At 38.4% G+C, this 16,678-nt stretch overlaps 1 protein-coding gene across 3 annotated transcripts in view; it reads right to left on the bottom strand.

Annotated features, from left to right (window-relative positions):
• Nucleotides 1-459: 459 nt before the first annotated feature.
• Nucleotides 460-16,678, bottom strand: part of LOC103176260 (uncharacterized protein C7orf57) — a 43,026-nt gene continuing 26,807 nt past the window's right edge. The window contains exons 8-10 of one of the 3 annotated variants that reach the window (XM_007889696.2): nt 15,863-15,990; nt 9,945-10,078; nt 460-694 (exon numbers count right to left, since the gene is read on the bottom strand). In XM_007889696.2, coding sequence (XP_007887887.1) covers nt 669-694; nt 9,945-10,078; nt 15,863-15,990 — 288 coding nt within the window. In that variant the 3' untranslated portion in view covers nt 460-668. Of the gene's footprint in view, nt 695-9,944; nt 10,079-12,821; nt 12,973-13,065; nt 13,215-15,862; nt 15,991-16,678 lie in introns of those variants that run through there. The other 2 variants (XR_006084861.1, XM_042332252.1) reach the window with 2 other exon arrangements.

Raw genomic sequence — 16,678 nt, 5'->3', positions numbered from 1 at the left:
CTGAAAAGAATCTCATGTTTGGTCTCCAGGGCAGTTAATAATGTTCCAGTGTGGAATCTGAGCATGTGATGCAGTGGTTTATAACTACATTTCCCTGCTCAAGAGACCACAAACACAATATAATCTAGTGGTACATTGAGTGGTCACTGTGGTAACACGTTGAAAAAAAGTCTTGCATGTTGGCTTTTAATATAAAAGGACTACTACCTCTGAATTGTCATTAATTTTTCAAGGACAGAGGCAGTCTTTAACTTTAAAGATTTTAACACAAATACTAACATTTCTATGAGCTCCAATGTAAAAGGCAAGTTCCAGCCCTCACTTTAAAAACAAATCTTTCAGTTGCAATCAACAGTAAAAAGAATTAGCACTCAAACTAATCATTTACAGAATGAACCCCAATAGTACTTAAATACATTAATAGGCAGAGGTATGCTGAATATTAAGTTGTCTATCAGTGGTAAAATAATTGAAATGAAGCTCTTGCAAAGCAATGGATAAATATGAAAGATTATATAATAATTACAATTCATTCTTATAACTCAGAATTAGTAACTGTCTCCTGGCACGCATGCAATTTCTTCTTTTTATAGTGCTGAGAATTCATTTCATATTATAATGATCATGGCTTCATAATGTCTGAGTTTTCACGTCTTGCCTGTGAGCATCTATTCGAGCTGGCACGTTTCTGAATCTAAGATTGTAAATGAGAAAAAAAGCACATTAACTCATTTTAAGCAACACCCTTCATAACAAGACTAAATCAAGTACACAAAGTAAGCTAACATGAACAATGTTAAAATGTGAGTCTCACCATCAAGACTTTTATTATATTTTGTTTGAGCGTGAGAATCCTTATTTTCAAGCCATCTTTGTTGGAGTGTGCTGTGTGTCTCACTATCATACATATCACTATATTGAACCCAGGAGTACTATTAAGACCAGCAACTGGAGTGCTCTGAAGCTGCAGTACTCCAAGGCAATTTAAAATTTAATTTAAGAAATGGAAATGTTAAAAGAATATAAAATTACCTCTGAGAGTGATTTATTGAATTTTAAAATGCCATTGTTATTAGTCAGGTTTTTTTCAGTACGAACAGGTTTGTTTGTTAGTTATCAGCTACTACATACAAACATATGAAAATAGCGATAAGAGGCCATTCAATCCACTGAGCATGTTACACCAGTTTAATAGATCTTGACAGATATTTTATTCCTTCTCTTTCGCCTACCCCTAGAGTCAAATCCTTGAATACCCCTTCCCTGTTACTCAAGTATCTGTTTCTCTCTCTCTTTAAAACATTTATTTACTCTTTCTCTACAGCTTTCTGGAGAACAGCTTTCCACTTCTTCACCACTCTTTGTGTAAAATGCTTCCTGATCTCAGTTCTAATTAATTAAAAGGAATAAACGACTGCTGATCTGGAAACAAAATATTGCAACTTCCTCGTGTCAATTTCAGGTACAAGTTTAAATTCAGACATTTTATACTTTGAATGAATATTTCGACAAGATAATTATTTCCATGAGTAAGAGGACCGAACAACTGTTAGTTGTGTAATATTCAAGGAAAGACATATTTTTAAAGTAATTTGAAATGTTTTCTCATTGGCTGCATCACGGCAGAAAAAGAGCTACCGGAATCCAATTTTTTAAATCCTTCATATTCTTAAATAGCATGTTTTATTTCTCTTAGCACTGTGAGTCTCGGGTGCAGATCCCTGTCTGTCCAGCGCCTTGGGATGTTCTCCTGACGTGAAAGGAGTTATACAAATGTGATTTGTTTTTGTTGTCGTCACAAGTGAACTTGTCATCAGATTACAAATCAATTTCTTTTGTAAAAGTAGGCATGACCGTAGAAGCCAATATTCTTAAACTGTGTATTTCCCCAAAAGATCTTCAATATCTTTAAATTGGTTATTATGACTTTAAATTGAAGAGCAGTCAAGTCACTGTGTGTATGCAGAAAAAATACATACAGCAAGGTGCACTAGTATATCTAGGAGAGTATTGCTTTCCAAAATATTCATGCTCAAGTTGTACAGCATGTTACACATGGACAAAATTTAGCACACAATGGGCCCTAAATCACATTTTGATCATTACTCATGTAAATTAAGATGTCTGGAGTTATTTGGGGGTAATTATGGCAAACGAAAATTAATTTTGAGACTTAAATTTCTGCAAGGTTTATATTATTTTTTATATTACAACTTTTTCTTTCCCTTTATTCTCTATTTTGGCACACTTAACATTATTTTTCAACCAGCCAATTGAACTGATGCATTAAACAATATGATTAACAAATAGACTTCAGTTATAGATTTCTACAATATATAATCGAGTGAAGGTAATAGAAAACAAAACCATCTGAGTTAAATGAACTGATATGTGAATTAGCTACCACTTAAGAGAACACCTTTTCAATACAATACAAAATTACACTTGTATAGCGTCTTTCACATTGGGAAGACGCCCCAATACCAATTTTCCACTGTGCAGTGGCTATTTCCCCCCTTTTTTATAAACATATTTCCTATGCTGATCTGCCCCTTGAACTGACATCTGACCAGTAGCCTCAGGCCCATCAAAAGATTGGCCAAGTAATGGAATTCAGCTTTTTTTCACCTTTTCCTCTCTCCTTGGGAAGTAGGTCACAGTTTTCCTAGATTTCTGGATTTAATACTTCTGTGGAAACTCAAGTTTGAACATGTATCCTATAAGCATACAGTGTGACATTTTGCTGTGAATTAATTTTACATACACTATTCACAACTTGGCGCTTTGAAATGTTGTTTCTGTTACCACTATTGCCAACTGTATGGCCAAGCAATACCAAGGGAATTATATGATTGCAGAACAGTCTGCTTCGTTGAATTCGCTGTTCTGGCTACATTTATTCACCCAAATTTGGTTCAGAAATATGCAGGATTGGTTACTTTCCAGTTTATCCTGTAGTTACAGTAACTGGGGAGTAGTTCATGTTTGAATGGAATCTCATTACTGTTCACTAAGAAATACCATTGAACGATTCACCTTTAATAATGAGTATTGCAGGTGCATCAGGAACTTGAATCCTATAAAATTCAATAATTCCCAATATATAGCTGCAACATAACCAACTAAAAGAGAAAATAGGTGGGTGGTGATTAACAAAATGCCTTCAACTTCTGGTCACCCCCTCCAACATGAAATAGAGATGCTAAGTTCAGAAGTACATGATGTGATGTATAGCATCAATGCTGTCTGAGCCACCCAAAGCATATGACAGAAGGTGAGGAAGAAACTTCACAACTTAAAGACAAAATACGAAGATAAAGGCTGAACACTTGTCCAGTTGTAAAATAGAACATATATTCTTATACATGAATAGTAGGTACAGCTATATTTGCAGGAAGTTTTAAGGGCTCCAAGACACTACCCTGCATGAAGGGATGAATGCACATAAATGCATGTCTTGATGTAAGTTGGATAGTGAAAATAAAGGCACCGGAATAACACAGCACAACTTCAGGGTTTGTCAAAAGCAATTTAAGACAGATAGCGGGATGTATTTCTTTACATGGTACACATCAGCAGAACCTGGAGGGGCAGACTAGTCAATGGGGTAATTCTTCCCCCTCAGCTCCAATTAACTCTCAAGCCAAATCCCTAACAGGTAGAATAAGTCCTAGGTAGACGAGCAGTGGGATAACAGTGCTTTCAATGGTAAACTAGGTAGTAACCTAATGTACACTATGGGATCCCAATCCTTGGCTCTTGCCAACCTGTTCCCAATACTCTACCACGTCTATGGAATTAGGTAAGCAGGTTGTGTCCCTCTGGGGTGAAATATGCATTTCATTCTAGACATGGAAATCTATGTGTAGGTGGCACTCATGGAATTCTCAGTCTGGTTTCGATATCTTCAAGCATGGTGATGGCTTTCCACTTGTGTCAAGACACCCAGCTGACCAAAACAAATATATTGTTTCCCTCCTACTCAGAATACATTATTATCACAAGATTAGTTTAGATGAAGAAGACCCTTCAACCTATCTGATCTCATCCCTCCAAATACCCACCCTCTTCATAATAATAATCCTTGCATTTGATATAGCACCTTATTACATTGTTGAGACGTCTCAAAGCGTTTCACAGAATATACTGTAAAGTGGATTGGCTGTGTATTTTGTGGGTGAAAGACGCCTTCTCATCACAGCATCAAACTATTTTTTTAAAATGATTGCAGTGTCCTGGCCTAAACTACCTTTCCTGGCAACTTCTTCCATTTGTTAATTACCCGTTGCGTAAAGAAAAACTTTGTGATATCAGTCCTGAAATTGCCCTTTGAAACTCTAGATCTATATCATCTTGTTCTACCATCCTGGTGCATCCTAAAGTACTGATCTGGGTTTACTTTTTCAGTCCCATTTAATAAATTGCATCTCGGCAAGGACCCCTCTGAATCGTCTGAATCTCACAAACTCCTTCTAAACCTGTGTTCTCTTGTTCTACTGTCTTGATACCTTTTAAATATTGATCTGGGTTTACTTTTTCAATTCCATTTACAATTGTGTACATTTGTCTACAGGTAAATTTTCCTGACATGCTGTTACTATTTAGTAATGTCTGTATTTTAGCTAAGAAGAGTGAGATGAAGAATGTTCGATTTCTAGTTTATTTTAAGGAAAGGTAGAATTAATTAATTTAGAATTAGATTTTGTCGATCTGGGTTCTCCTTCATGATCTCTCAGCTAGTTAGGATATAGACACATTTAAGCATTTTTTACGTGAATATTCAATCAACTGCCCTATTAGTTGGAAAGAAGGATTTCAAAGGGTTTATTTAGAGGACAATTTCCTTTGAAGTGCAGTCATAAAGTTATTTTGGATTTATTTAAGGATGAGGAAAACTGATATAATAAAACAGGTTGTAGGGAGGACAACTGAAGAAGGAACCAGAATTTGGCAGACTGACAAGTTAATTGTTATGCATGAAGAATACTTTTCTGGCAGTAAGCCCAAAAGGACCCTGATTTTTGGAATCCATCACATTAGCAGTATCCAAACCAGACTAAGAGTTCCACATACTCCGCCACCTACACATGGAAATTTCCCTGTGCCAGGAATGGAATGAGCACTCTCCCTTGAGTGATGCATCCTGCTTACCTAATTCTAAACCTAATAGCCAAAACTTGGAAACTTGGAGACTCCAGAGTATGATTAGGTGGTTAAACAACTAAAAACGCATTGCTTACTATTCAGGGAACTGCCTGGCAAGCTTCCGCTGGTTGTTGCTGTGGCAAGGATTACTCTACTGGGTTAGGGCTTTGGCTTGCAGTGCTAATTTGAGCCATTATCCTTATTGGCTATAGAGAAAGCTGTAGGAATGCATTGAATAGCTTCAACAACAATTTCTACATTCCATTTCTTGACTCTCGGTTGATACGTGGTACATCAAGATGTTTCAGAGAATAGTTTATTGCTGTGTAGAGTAGACAAAAGAGTAAACTTTTTAAAACCAATGAAGGACAATGAAAGTCTCCACTGTGGTGTACATTTTAGGTTAGATAACCCTGGAGATATAATTTATTGAGTTCAATTAATTCTTGTAAAAGGATGATGTTCCTGGGATAATCTTGGACAGCTGTTGAATTTGATGCATTGGGAAACAACAGCTCATTTACTATATGCAATAAAAGCCTGCAATGTAGAAAATATTTTGATAGGATAACTTGGCAAATTTTGCTTACGGAATATATAACTTGGTTTTGGACTATATATAATCAGCATGCCACAAAACAAAAATTAACAGATGAGTTTTATCACTCTTTTTGGATTTAGCTAGAGGCAGAAGACAAATCTGTTCTCCTTCCTATTTGTTGCTTGATTTAGCAGATCAGATCTGAATAAAATGAGACAAAATTTAAAAATTCAAAGCACTTGAACCATGTGCAATGTACAGCCTGTTCATATAATGACTTGCATGTGAGCAAGACAGATCACACAATTAATAATACTATAATAATCCCTGCATTTGATACAACGCCTTATCAAGTCTATATTCTTATCAGAATATATTGTAAAGTGTAGTGACCATGTTTTTTGGGTGAAATAATATAATAATTTAATATATTATAGTATAATAATATGATATAATATACTTCCTAATATTTCATTAATTAACAAGTGGATTGATCCAGTCAGCAAGGTGAAGTGGCTTGACACTGGGGAGGTAGACCAGGCAGTAATCCGCATGAAAAGAGAAAAAGTTTAGAATGCAAAAAAGGCCATTCAACTCGTCAAGCCTATTCTTTCCACATACTCATAAAACCTACCCCATTGTGAACCTCATCCATCACTCCATCTCCTGGAGGAAAATATTCAACAAATGCTCTCTGAACGTCAAAGGTAATCAAGTAAAAACTTTATTTGAATATTGGCCACATCTGCACAGATGATCTCTCCCTAATACAAATTAGCAATCTGGATCTTAACATTTTTTAAAAAAAATGTGAGGACAAAAGGAGAAAATATTCCATAACAATCCCAGGTTTAACAGAAGTGAGCAATTTCCAATCAAACTTCAGAGTCACCAGTAAAGGATTTTCAGAGATTCATCCCTCATGTCACTTACTATAACATTTTTTTTAATCGAGCTCAAAAATAATACTATAGGGATGGTGCTATGCAATGCAGCTTTTTTTGAAGCATTGATGACAATGCTTGAAGGAGGTTACAAGAGTGACTTACTTGTTCAGGATAAATGAAGTTTTAGACTTGGAGTCACTTGCAGAATCTGTGTGGGTACTCTTTTGGGCCCCTTTACTGGAAATAGTTTTCTTTCCATGTGACTTTCCATGTCTAAGGAGCTCTTTCTGTTCTATCTTCTTCTGAAACTTGCTCAAGGGAACCAGGTCTGCAGATGGAATTTTTCATTAGTTTATGTTTTGTTGCCCATTATTTTAAATTTTTCCCTCCTTCAATGCATTCACAATCATGTCTTTACTGCAACAAGTACTGATGTCTGAAAAGATTAACCCTGGTAGTTAGTGAAATACAAAAAAAGCCAGAGCCTTCAGTTGCATGATGCACACTTCAAAAACTCTGGTTCAGTAAGCAATGGTTAAATCTGCAATCAAACTTTATGCACAGGATCTGCTCCTGGACTCCTGCTTGTAATACCCTAACCTATTCTTCAACAACAGCAGATAATGTAGCCAGTTCATGAGAAAAAGAAAGATTGATAGAATTTAAAGCAATCTGGGCTAAAAATGGTAGATAGACTTTAATATTGATAAATGTAATATTTTGCACATTGAAATTGAAAAATTGAAACTTATGTGTAAAACAAAAGAACATTCAATAGCAGAAAAGGCTAAGGATTTCAGGATGATTATTGAACATTCGTGCATTAGAAAGGCTTTAAGAGAAGTAGGATTTTAAAGGAACAATGACCACTGAGATAGAATAGAAACAAGTAAATGTGGTTCCTATCCTTAAGAAAGCGACAGAGCAAATAGATAACAATATCAGTAAATCCAAAGTCTTGCCCATCCTACCCCTGTAATCTCCTCAAACCGACCAAACTGGCTGCTCCTTTCTCTAAGGGGGCACTGGACTGCTTTATGTCCCTCGCTCTAACCGCCCATCATTGGGCTTTCGGTCTATGGAACTTCTCCGCTCTCTGGAACTCTATTCTGAAGTCCCGATAACTCCCTCGCCTTTTTCAAGGTCTGTCTCAAAACCTTCCTTTTCGACTACACCTTTGATCATATTGCCCCTCCCCTACCAATCGGCTCCCACCCTCAGCTTGGGTGCCAAGCCATGACTGTCCTGCTGATGTGAAAGGCGCTGTATAAATGTAAATTTCTGTTGTATTGTTTTAGTAGTTGGGATTAATATTACAATAGTAAAGCTTTTATTGATGTTTGAGTAGATTTATTACTGCAATATTAGTCTTTTTTTTCAGCCCCACAATATGCAAGTTTAAATGACTAGAACTGGTTACACACAAGCTGGTTCCAAGGTGTAGAAAGATTGAATGTTATAAGGATAATGGTAGATTTGTTTTCTGGGATAGGAAGAAACCTCGCCAAACATTTTGTCAGGAAATTAAACAAGTTAAATGGAATTCGTGATCAATTCGGAATCCTTCCAGCTCAGTGATTAGAGCACTCACAAGCAAGAGACCTGGGTTCAATTCCCAGCAGTGTGAAACCTTGGACAAGTTTCCTTACTCCACACGCCTGATAATAATCCCTCAAAAAAAATAATAAATTGGTCATTTCAATCCACGACTGTTTGTAGGACATGGCTGTGCACAATTGGCTGCTGCATTTCGTCCACAAATATACAGTCAATTCACTTTACAGTATATTCCGTGAAGTGCTTTGAAACGTCTAGAAGACGTGAAAAGCGCTATATCAAATGCAAGGATTATTATTATTATTATAAGGTAGCACTTGTTTTGCAACAAAAATTGCACTTCATAGCATGGACCAAATAGCTTTTTTCTTGTTCTATGTTTACTTATTGTCACAGGGTACATATATATACAATATAAAAGACACATTTTATGCTAACAATTCCTGTATTGCTACTTTGGTCATAATCATGTGGAATAATGTCAGTTCAGATATATTTTCACAATGTTGTGAAAGATGTACACAAATGTAACATAGTTGTAGGATCCTGACTATGCTGCTTTTAATCTGTCCACCAAGATATCCGTGAAACAACAACAAAATTACATTTGTATAGCACATTTATTCACTGTACAAACACTGGACGATTAGTGCTTTGGAGCCGAGCTGGGGATCGGGGAGAGTGGAGGGTGGGCGGAGAAGGAGGGTGACTGAAGGCACGGTCGAAGAGGAGGGTCTTGAGATAGGTCTTGAAGGAGGCAAGTGAGGGTGCGAGGCGGGGGACGCGAAGTGGGCCAGAACCCGCTGAGCGAAGGGAATGTGCAGGTTGGTAGGGGGTTAGAAGGTCGCAGAGGTAAGAGGGAGCAATGCCGTGGTGGGCTTTGAAGGTGAGGACCAGGATCCTGAACAGTATCCTCTGTGTGATGGGAAGCCAGTGGAGTCGGGTGAGGATGAGGGTGATAGGGTCACGGAGCCTGGTGTGGGAGAGGACACGGGCTACAGAGTTCTGGATGATCTGCAGCCGATGGAGAGAGGAGTTGGGGAGGCCGACAAGCAAGGAGTTTGTGTAGTGGAGCCTGGATGTTATGAAAGCGTGTATGAGGGTTTCAGCGGCCTGCGGTGTAAGACAGTGGCGGAGTCGGGCGATGTTGGTGGGGGAAGGCAGAGCGAGTCATGGCACGGATGTGGGGTAGAAAGGATAGTTGAGGGTCAAACAAGACGCCAAAGTTCCGGACTGGCTTAGTAAGGTGCAGTGTGCATCCATGGATGGTGATGCTGTCAGTGCTTGAGGTGAGGAGGCGCTAACGGGAGTCAATCAGGAGAGCCTCAGTGGTGTTGACATTCAACTGTAGAAAGTTAGCTCTCATCCATTGATATCTGACAGACATTCTGTCAAGACAGCAGTGGAAAGTATCGCGCCCTCGGTTTTTTCTCCATTCCTGTGGAGAAATGCTGTAACTCCAACGCCTCTTCTCTATTACATATCATTTAAAAGAATACATTAGAATACATTAGAATATACAGCACGGAAACAGGCCATTCGGCCCAACTGGTCTATGCCGGTGTTTATGCTCCACATGAGCCTCCTCCTGCCCTTCCTCAACTAAGCCTTCAAGCATAACCTTCTATTCCTTTCTCCCTCATGTACCGATCCCTTAAATACATCTAAGTATTCATATTCCCCCTTTTTACCTTCATATTTATTTATAATTATTTATAGTTATAATAATAATCCTTGCATTTCATATAGCCCCCTATCACATCGTTGAGACGTCACAAAGCGCTTATTTCACAATTAGTAACCTGAAAAATTACCTCCAGGTTCTTCCTTGGAATTCACATCCTGCAGTCCTTTCTTCCCTTCCTTTTGCTGCTGGATCCATTCGTTAGCGTACTCATTATTAAGCAATTTGGTGATGTTCACAGGTTCTTCTATTCTTGGTAAGGGCCTAAATAAAAGGGTACTTATTACAGGAAAGGAGCAGCATTTAGCATTCTCAAGATATCCTCAAAATATCTTTTTTTTGTTTTTGGTCACGTTGTGTTCACCTCAGTGTTTAAACTATTGCTTGTAAACAGCGATAAATATTAGTGGGAAAACTTCACAATAATTTAATTTTGTGCTTTTCATTTTTTAAATACCATTTGCAGAGTACCTTTTTATCTGTGATCAGATCAATTAGATTTTCTCCAACTTCTCTCTTGTTTTGGGTCTTGCCAGCCAGGTACCATAGCTTGGCTGAGCTAGACCAGCACCTTGGGACGTCCTCCCGACGTGAAAGGCGCTCTATAAATGGAATCTTGTTGTTGTTGTTGTATACTATCAGAGATCTACCAGTCACCAGAAGTTACGCGAGGAGTGACATGGGGTGGCTCCCTTTCCAATTTTCCTTTCATTTCAGTAATAAAGTGTCTACATTAATGTCTGGAACAGCAGCACTAAAATCAATCATTAAACATTTTGGGAATTGAACACCCACTGGCACACACATGTTCGATGTCATCGTACACTGCTTCTGGAGAACAACCACGTATGCAAAAGGCCATTCTCTATATATTTTAACAATCTAAATATAGACAAGCAAAAATACAGTTTTTATCTCTCTGTAAGTCACACCATGGGGACAAATAGGCACTAGAGTGCCTAATGTATGAGTTTTCACTGGAACAGAAGTTTTGATTCAAAAAGGATATATTTTCTCACTATTTATGAGGTAGATTTAATATTCAAATTTGTTCATGATTTGGTGCAATTTTAAACATGAATGTTTTATGCACTTGAGATGGAATACACTCTAGATACAATATAATACCAAATTATATTTGTATAGCGCCTTCCATGGCGGGAGGACGTCCCAAGGCAGTGGACAGTCAGGGATTTGGACCTGAGCTGGGGGTCAGGATCGGGGAGGGTGGAGGGCAGGAGGTTGGCCGAAGGCGCGGTCGAAGAAGAGGGTCTTGAGACGTGCCTTGAAGGAGGTAAGGGAGGGAGTGAGGCAAAGAGAATGAGGGATGTTCCAAAGGGTGGGGGCAGAAAGGCTGAAGACTTGACCGCTGATAGTGGGGATCAGTTCTCCAATTAACTGATCATCGCCACGCCCCCCCTCCCACCCTTCACACCACCATTGTGCCACTATTGGTGGCTGAGCCTTCAATCATTATATAATAAATAATCTTTGCCTTTGATATAACGTTTTTCATGTATTTATTTCATATGATATATATACTATATTATATATGATATATATACATAAATATATATATATAATATAGTGATTTTCAATCGCTACACCCCTAACTTCTGGAATTTCCTGCCTCCTCTCGGTTTCTTTAAATCCCAAATTAAAATTGATCTCTTTAACTGCTCCTACGGTCATCTCACCTTCCCCCCTTCTTGGCATCCGACCCCACTAATGAGAAACGCAAAGACCTTATCCGATATAAAGGGTGCTATATAAATGCAAGTTGTTGTAAGTTATTTGCACCTGTTTATTGAAGATAGATGAAGATGATCCTGTGCCAACTCTTAAAAAGACCTTAGTTTTACATGAGTTCTGAACAGATTCTCTATAATAATAATCCTTGCATTTGATATATCGCCTCATCACATCTTCGAGATGTCTCAAAGCACTTCACAGAATATACTGTAAAGTGCATTGACAGTATATCTTGGAAATTGATCATTTTCCCACCAATAGTGAGAATGCAGATATACCGTTCTTTGGAACCTTGTGTAATGTTGCTGATGAATTTAAAAAATAATGATATCCATAGAGGAAATATGAACACAGACAAACAAATGACTAAAGACAATAGTTAGTTGTCAATAATAATTATATTAAATAACAAGCTCCTTAACAATGCCATGAGTTTGATATGTAATAATAATAATAATCCTTGAATTTAATATAGTGCCTTATCACGTCTTCAAGACTTCTCAAAGCGCTTCACAGATGATACTGTAAAGTGAATTGACTGTATATTTTATGGGCGAAACGAGGCAGGCAATTGCGTACAGCAAGAAGAGGCAGAGGTGTTCCACAAACAATCATGGATTGAGTGACCAAATTATTATTATAATTTTTTTTGAAGGAATTATTACCCCGGAAAAGCGATCCACCAATCGACTATCAACCGAGTTCCTCCTTACTGATAGGTAAACAGAAGCATGTGGATTAAGGAAACTTGCTCAATGTTTCGCCCTGTCGGGAATCTAATTCACGTCTCTTGCTTGCGAGGCGAGTGCTCTAACCACTGAGCTACAGGACTCCACGTGTAGCCAGGTTACACATTTCCATTGTATGCACCTGCCTTGCAGTGCATCATTTATATGTGAGAGGGAAAGAAGGGAACACCAGACGGCATTTCCCCAACGTGGAGTGGGAGAAAGAAGAGGCAGAGGTCAATGCCACTGTCCCTAACATCTCCACTTGCCCCAGGAGTAAGGGACAGCTGCACCTCAAGACACCTACTGTAAAGACGTCTCGTGGCTCTGCTACACTTCTCACCCTCTTTCCACCTCAACACTCCAGAGCTTATTGCTTGGTTCCATCATCTACCTTCCCCTCAGAGGTGCCTTGCTGTGAGTGGCACTGTGCAAATGTACTGCTTGCTGCAGAATTGGACTGTCATGTGTGAGCTGAGGAGTGAGCCATCATTCCCTGGGTCTTTTATTCTCTTCCATTCTCTTCTTTGGTGTCCTTATCATCTTCCTTATCACCTCTTCTTCCTCCAGGAGTTAACAGCTGCTGGCAATTGCTACTCTTGCTGCTGCTTGTGCTACTGCTGTATGTGCTGAAGTGCGGGTACAAGAGCTCCCTACAAACTGGTGACTGCATTGAGGCTGAAAGAAACAAATAAGAGTACATGAACACATTTCTTTTGGAAGTCATGTTGGAAACAATGTTAAGACGAATGATCGTTAATAACAATGTACCTTGTCGGCCACAGCTCCCAGTTATCCCATATTCTTTCTCTCCCTCCAGGGGTATCAGTGGAGCTATTATCTGCTCTGTCACCATCAGTTCTTGCATCTATCTGTAGGGTATCTCTATGTGCCCCCTACTGGCTGCAGTTGTGCATAATCTGAGAACAAATCATGTACAGTCATTAATTTCTCCATTGTGCTGGCCCCCACTTTTGAGGACACACCAAGATGTCCCTGAAAATCATCCTGTCTTGTTAATCTTACCTTTGCACTAGCCTTCCACTCATTAGCCATCCTCTCCTTGGAACCACCAGCAAAATTGACCTGAAGTGCCAACTCCAACCAATCCTTCCTCCATTGCTAGGATCAGGCAATGTTATCAATGGCTTCAAAAAGACTCCTCTAGATCGCAAGGCGAATGAGGCCAGTGACAGTTGTCCCACAGAGCTCAGGATCCTCCTGCCTTGCTATACCTTCATTGCAGTTTGATGCTGCGAATTCCCATTGAAAACAGCACATATATATATATACGACCATCACATCTAGGCAACTATCACCCTGTTGCACTTGTTGTAAGGGGTCAGAACCACATTCTGAAAAAGACTTCTGTCTGGCTGTCAGATTTTGACTCTGTCAGAGACTAACACTGAAAAATTAAAAATTTAATTCGTTAACATTTTGACACAAGTAATTATTTGGGACTACTGCCCAGACCCCTTGACAAAAGTACCATTTGCTACCTCTTCGACCGTACCCATGATCATCTCCCTTCCCCGTGGCTTGGTGCTAAACCATTTTGTAGCACTCCTAGACCCTATCATGCTTGAAGGAAGGAATACAAGTGGTTGGTGAACTGGAACCTAGGGTTCTGTAATAACATTTCAGAAAACCTGCGTAATGCCAAAGTGTGGATGGTTTCCTGTCAAACCATCCCCTCGTAACAAAAACGTATGTTTTGTGAATCAACAAAATAAGTTTCCATGGTTTTGCTTTGGGTTCCCAGAGGTCATAATCGCGCTATATAGTCATCTCATCAGGCTGCACCTAGAGTATGGCATACAGCTCTGATCGTCCTGACATAAAGGGGCTGCCCAACCCAGGTCCTAGAGGCAGTGCAGAGAGTAATGAGGATGATCCCCAGTTACAGAGAAATTAAAAACAACAATTAGACAAGTTAGGGCTCTTCAGTCTTCAAAGGAGATATCTCAAAGATCTTACAGGTGTATATACATTTTTTTAAATAGGATTTGGAAAGTAACCCTAGAACAATGCCTTTGGATGGACTAAGACTGTAGAACAAGAGGACACAGGTTTAGAATTGCAAAGGACAATTTCAAAACAGACAGTAGTAATTTCTTAATGCAGAGGGTAATCAACAACTAGAAGAGGTTACCAGGAAAGATGGTAGAGATCAGGATGATGAAGTCATTCAAAAAAGGGCTTTATGCTGTAATTGGAAGTCAGTAGGGTGGGTGTTCTAGAAGGATGAGATTAAATGGATTAAAGGCCTTCTTCACCCAGACCACTCTTGTGACATGGTAATTAATTTATGGCAATGCAAAAATGCAAGAAAGAAATTCAAACTGACACTGAGGAACTTAAGCCAGAATTTTATGTTGTCATTTAACTGGAAAATGGAGCAGTGCTTTTTTGTTGGGTATACCCCAGTTTGAGGCCTGAGGGAATTCATCAAGGCAGCAAAAAAAAAAACCTGAATAACTCAGGCACCCACCTAAGAAACCTTTCTGAAACTATTCACTAATCCCTCACTGAGACAATTTACATTACTCCAAAATGATAATTCTGGAGAGCGATCACTACACCTATACTGAAAGTAAGTAATATCAATTTTATAAACAAAACAGCTAAATATATAGGTTCGTTTTTGTTATAAATATATAAATACCATTATATATATATATATAGAGAGAGAGAGAGAGAAAGAGAGAAATTCTAATTATTTTGTAGGTAAAATATCATTTGCCCTTGCAAGTTCATGCATTCTGCTTCAGAGGGGATATTCTGATGTCAACCCTCTGCCAATGAAAGATACTCTATAATCAGCAAGTGCATAGCACAATGTTCCCGAGGATTTTATTTTGAGGAGTTCTTCATGCTTCACCTTAATAACTCCCCATGTGATATGGGTGAGACCTGGAACAAAGTATAGAAAATCTTGGGTGCACATTGATGTACATGGTGTTGGTGAAGTATGCCCATTACAAAACCACTTTAAAACTATTGTTCAGAGAATGTATAATGTTAAAACACAGAATGACAGCACTAATGAAATGTGGCATCCCTGAACATGCTCCACCAGATAATTCTAGGGCAGTGTTGGAGCATCTGGCAAAGCTCAAACATACACTGAAGACATGTGGTAGATCAATAAGATGGGCAATGAAGCTTCACAGATTCTTGAACAAATGACGTTCATGTGCTGCCTATTCCTTACTAAGTCTTTCTCACTACAGATGGCAGGCCAAAAAACTATCTCACTAGCTGAGTGCTTCATGACTAACAGTAACTTAAAGTAACTACAAGCAGTACAGGCAAGTTCCGTATGAATGCATTAGATGACAGATTTTTTTGCCTCACATTAATTTAGCAGAGGAGGTTGTGAGTTTCATTGCTCCACAAATTCTACACTGTAGATCTGATAGTCAACATTACTTATATACTGAAATCGTGAAGCAATTGTCAAATGACAATGTCCCTGCACTTTTCTGACAGGCAAACACTATCCATTAAATATGGAAAATACTAGGTACTGCATGTAAACAAGCCCTTCCAGATTGCTACTTACATGGGTGGAAATGTGCATTTATTTGCCAAGTGATCTCCTCTTGCTGTTTTAGAAGACTCTATTTTTTTGGTTGTAGAACCAAACATTTTCTCCTTTTGTGTTTTGTTTCCAATTGCTGGCAATTTCAGCTGCAGTGCAGAAAATACAATTTTTAACAGAATTAGATAAGGCAGCAATATTAAAAGCAGCAGGTATTAATAATGGAGGTGTGCAGTTCATCTGGGTAGTTATACCTGCTATAGGTCCAGCACGTTTGTATTTCATCAACAAAAACAATGTTCCAGAGGGAGCTATTTATAAATAATTTTTTGTTATTGATCATTAACATGTTCTTAAAAGAGGAAATCTTACATTCTTTTAATAAATATTTGCCCTACAAAGATTTAATCTTAAATTAATAATTAGGATTAAATAATTGAATTAATAATTAATTTTCTTCGATACATATGTTGAAGGTTTTAGCTAGCAAAGTTACTGAGCCTAAAAGTGCAGGGAGCTGAATTAATAATTTACAGAGTTAATCCTGATGTGCCCTTACTTTAACCGCTATCTCTACCGACGTCACAAGCTGAGTGTTCAAGTTGCTTGAACTTGTTCAAGTTCCCAATGTTGACATAACTCATCATGTTAAAATATATATTTAAGTGAGATGAAACCAAAGTATATATCCATGGCAAGAATAACATGGCAACGCTAAGATCACTGGTTGAATACAGTTGAACAACAACTACTTGCACTTATATAGCATCCTCCATGCAGGGTAGCATCTCAGAGCGCTTAAAATTGAAAATCATGTAGTTAAAGATAACTAAAAGT

The sequence above is a fragment of the Callorhinchus milii genome, unplaced genomic scaffold (assembly GCF_018977255.1).
Source record: "Callorhinchus milii isolate IMCB2004 unplaced genomic scaffold, IMCB_Cmil_1.0 Scaffold2, whole genome shotgun sequence".
NCBI lineage: Eukaryota > Metazoa > Chordata > Chondrichthyes > Chimaeriformes > Callorhinchidae > Callorhinchus > Callorhinchus milii.
The sequence above is the reverse complement of the archived record's forward strand: the minus strand, read 5'-3'. Positions and strand labels throughout refer to the sequence as shown.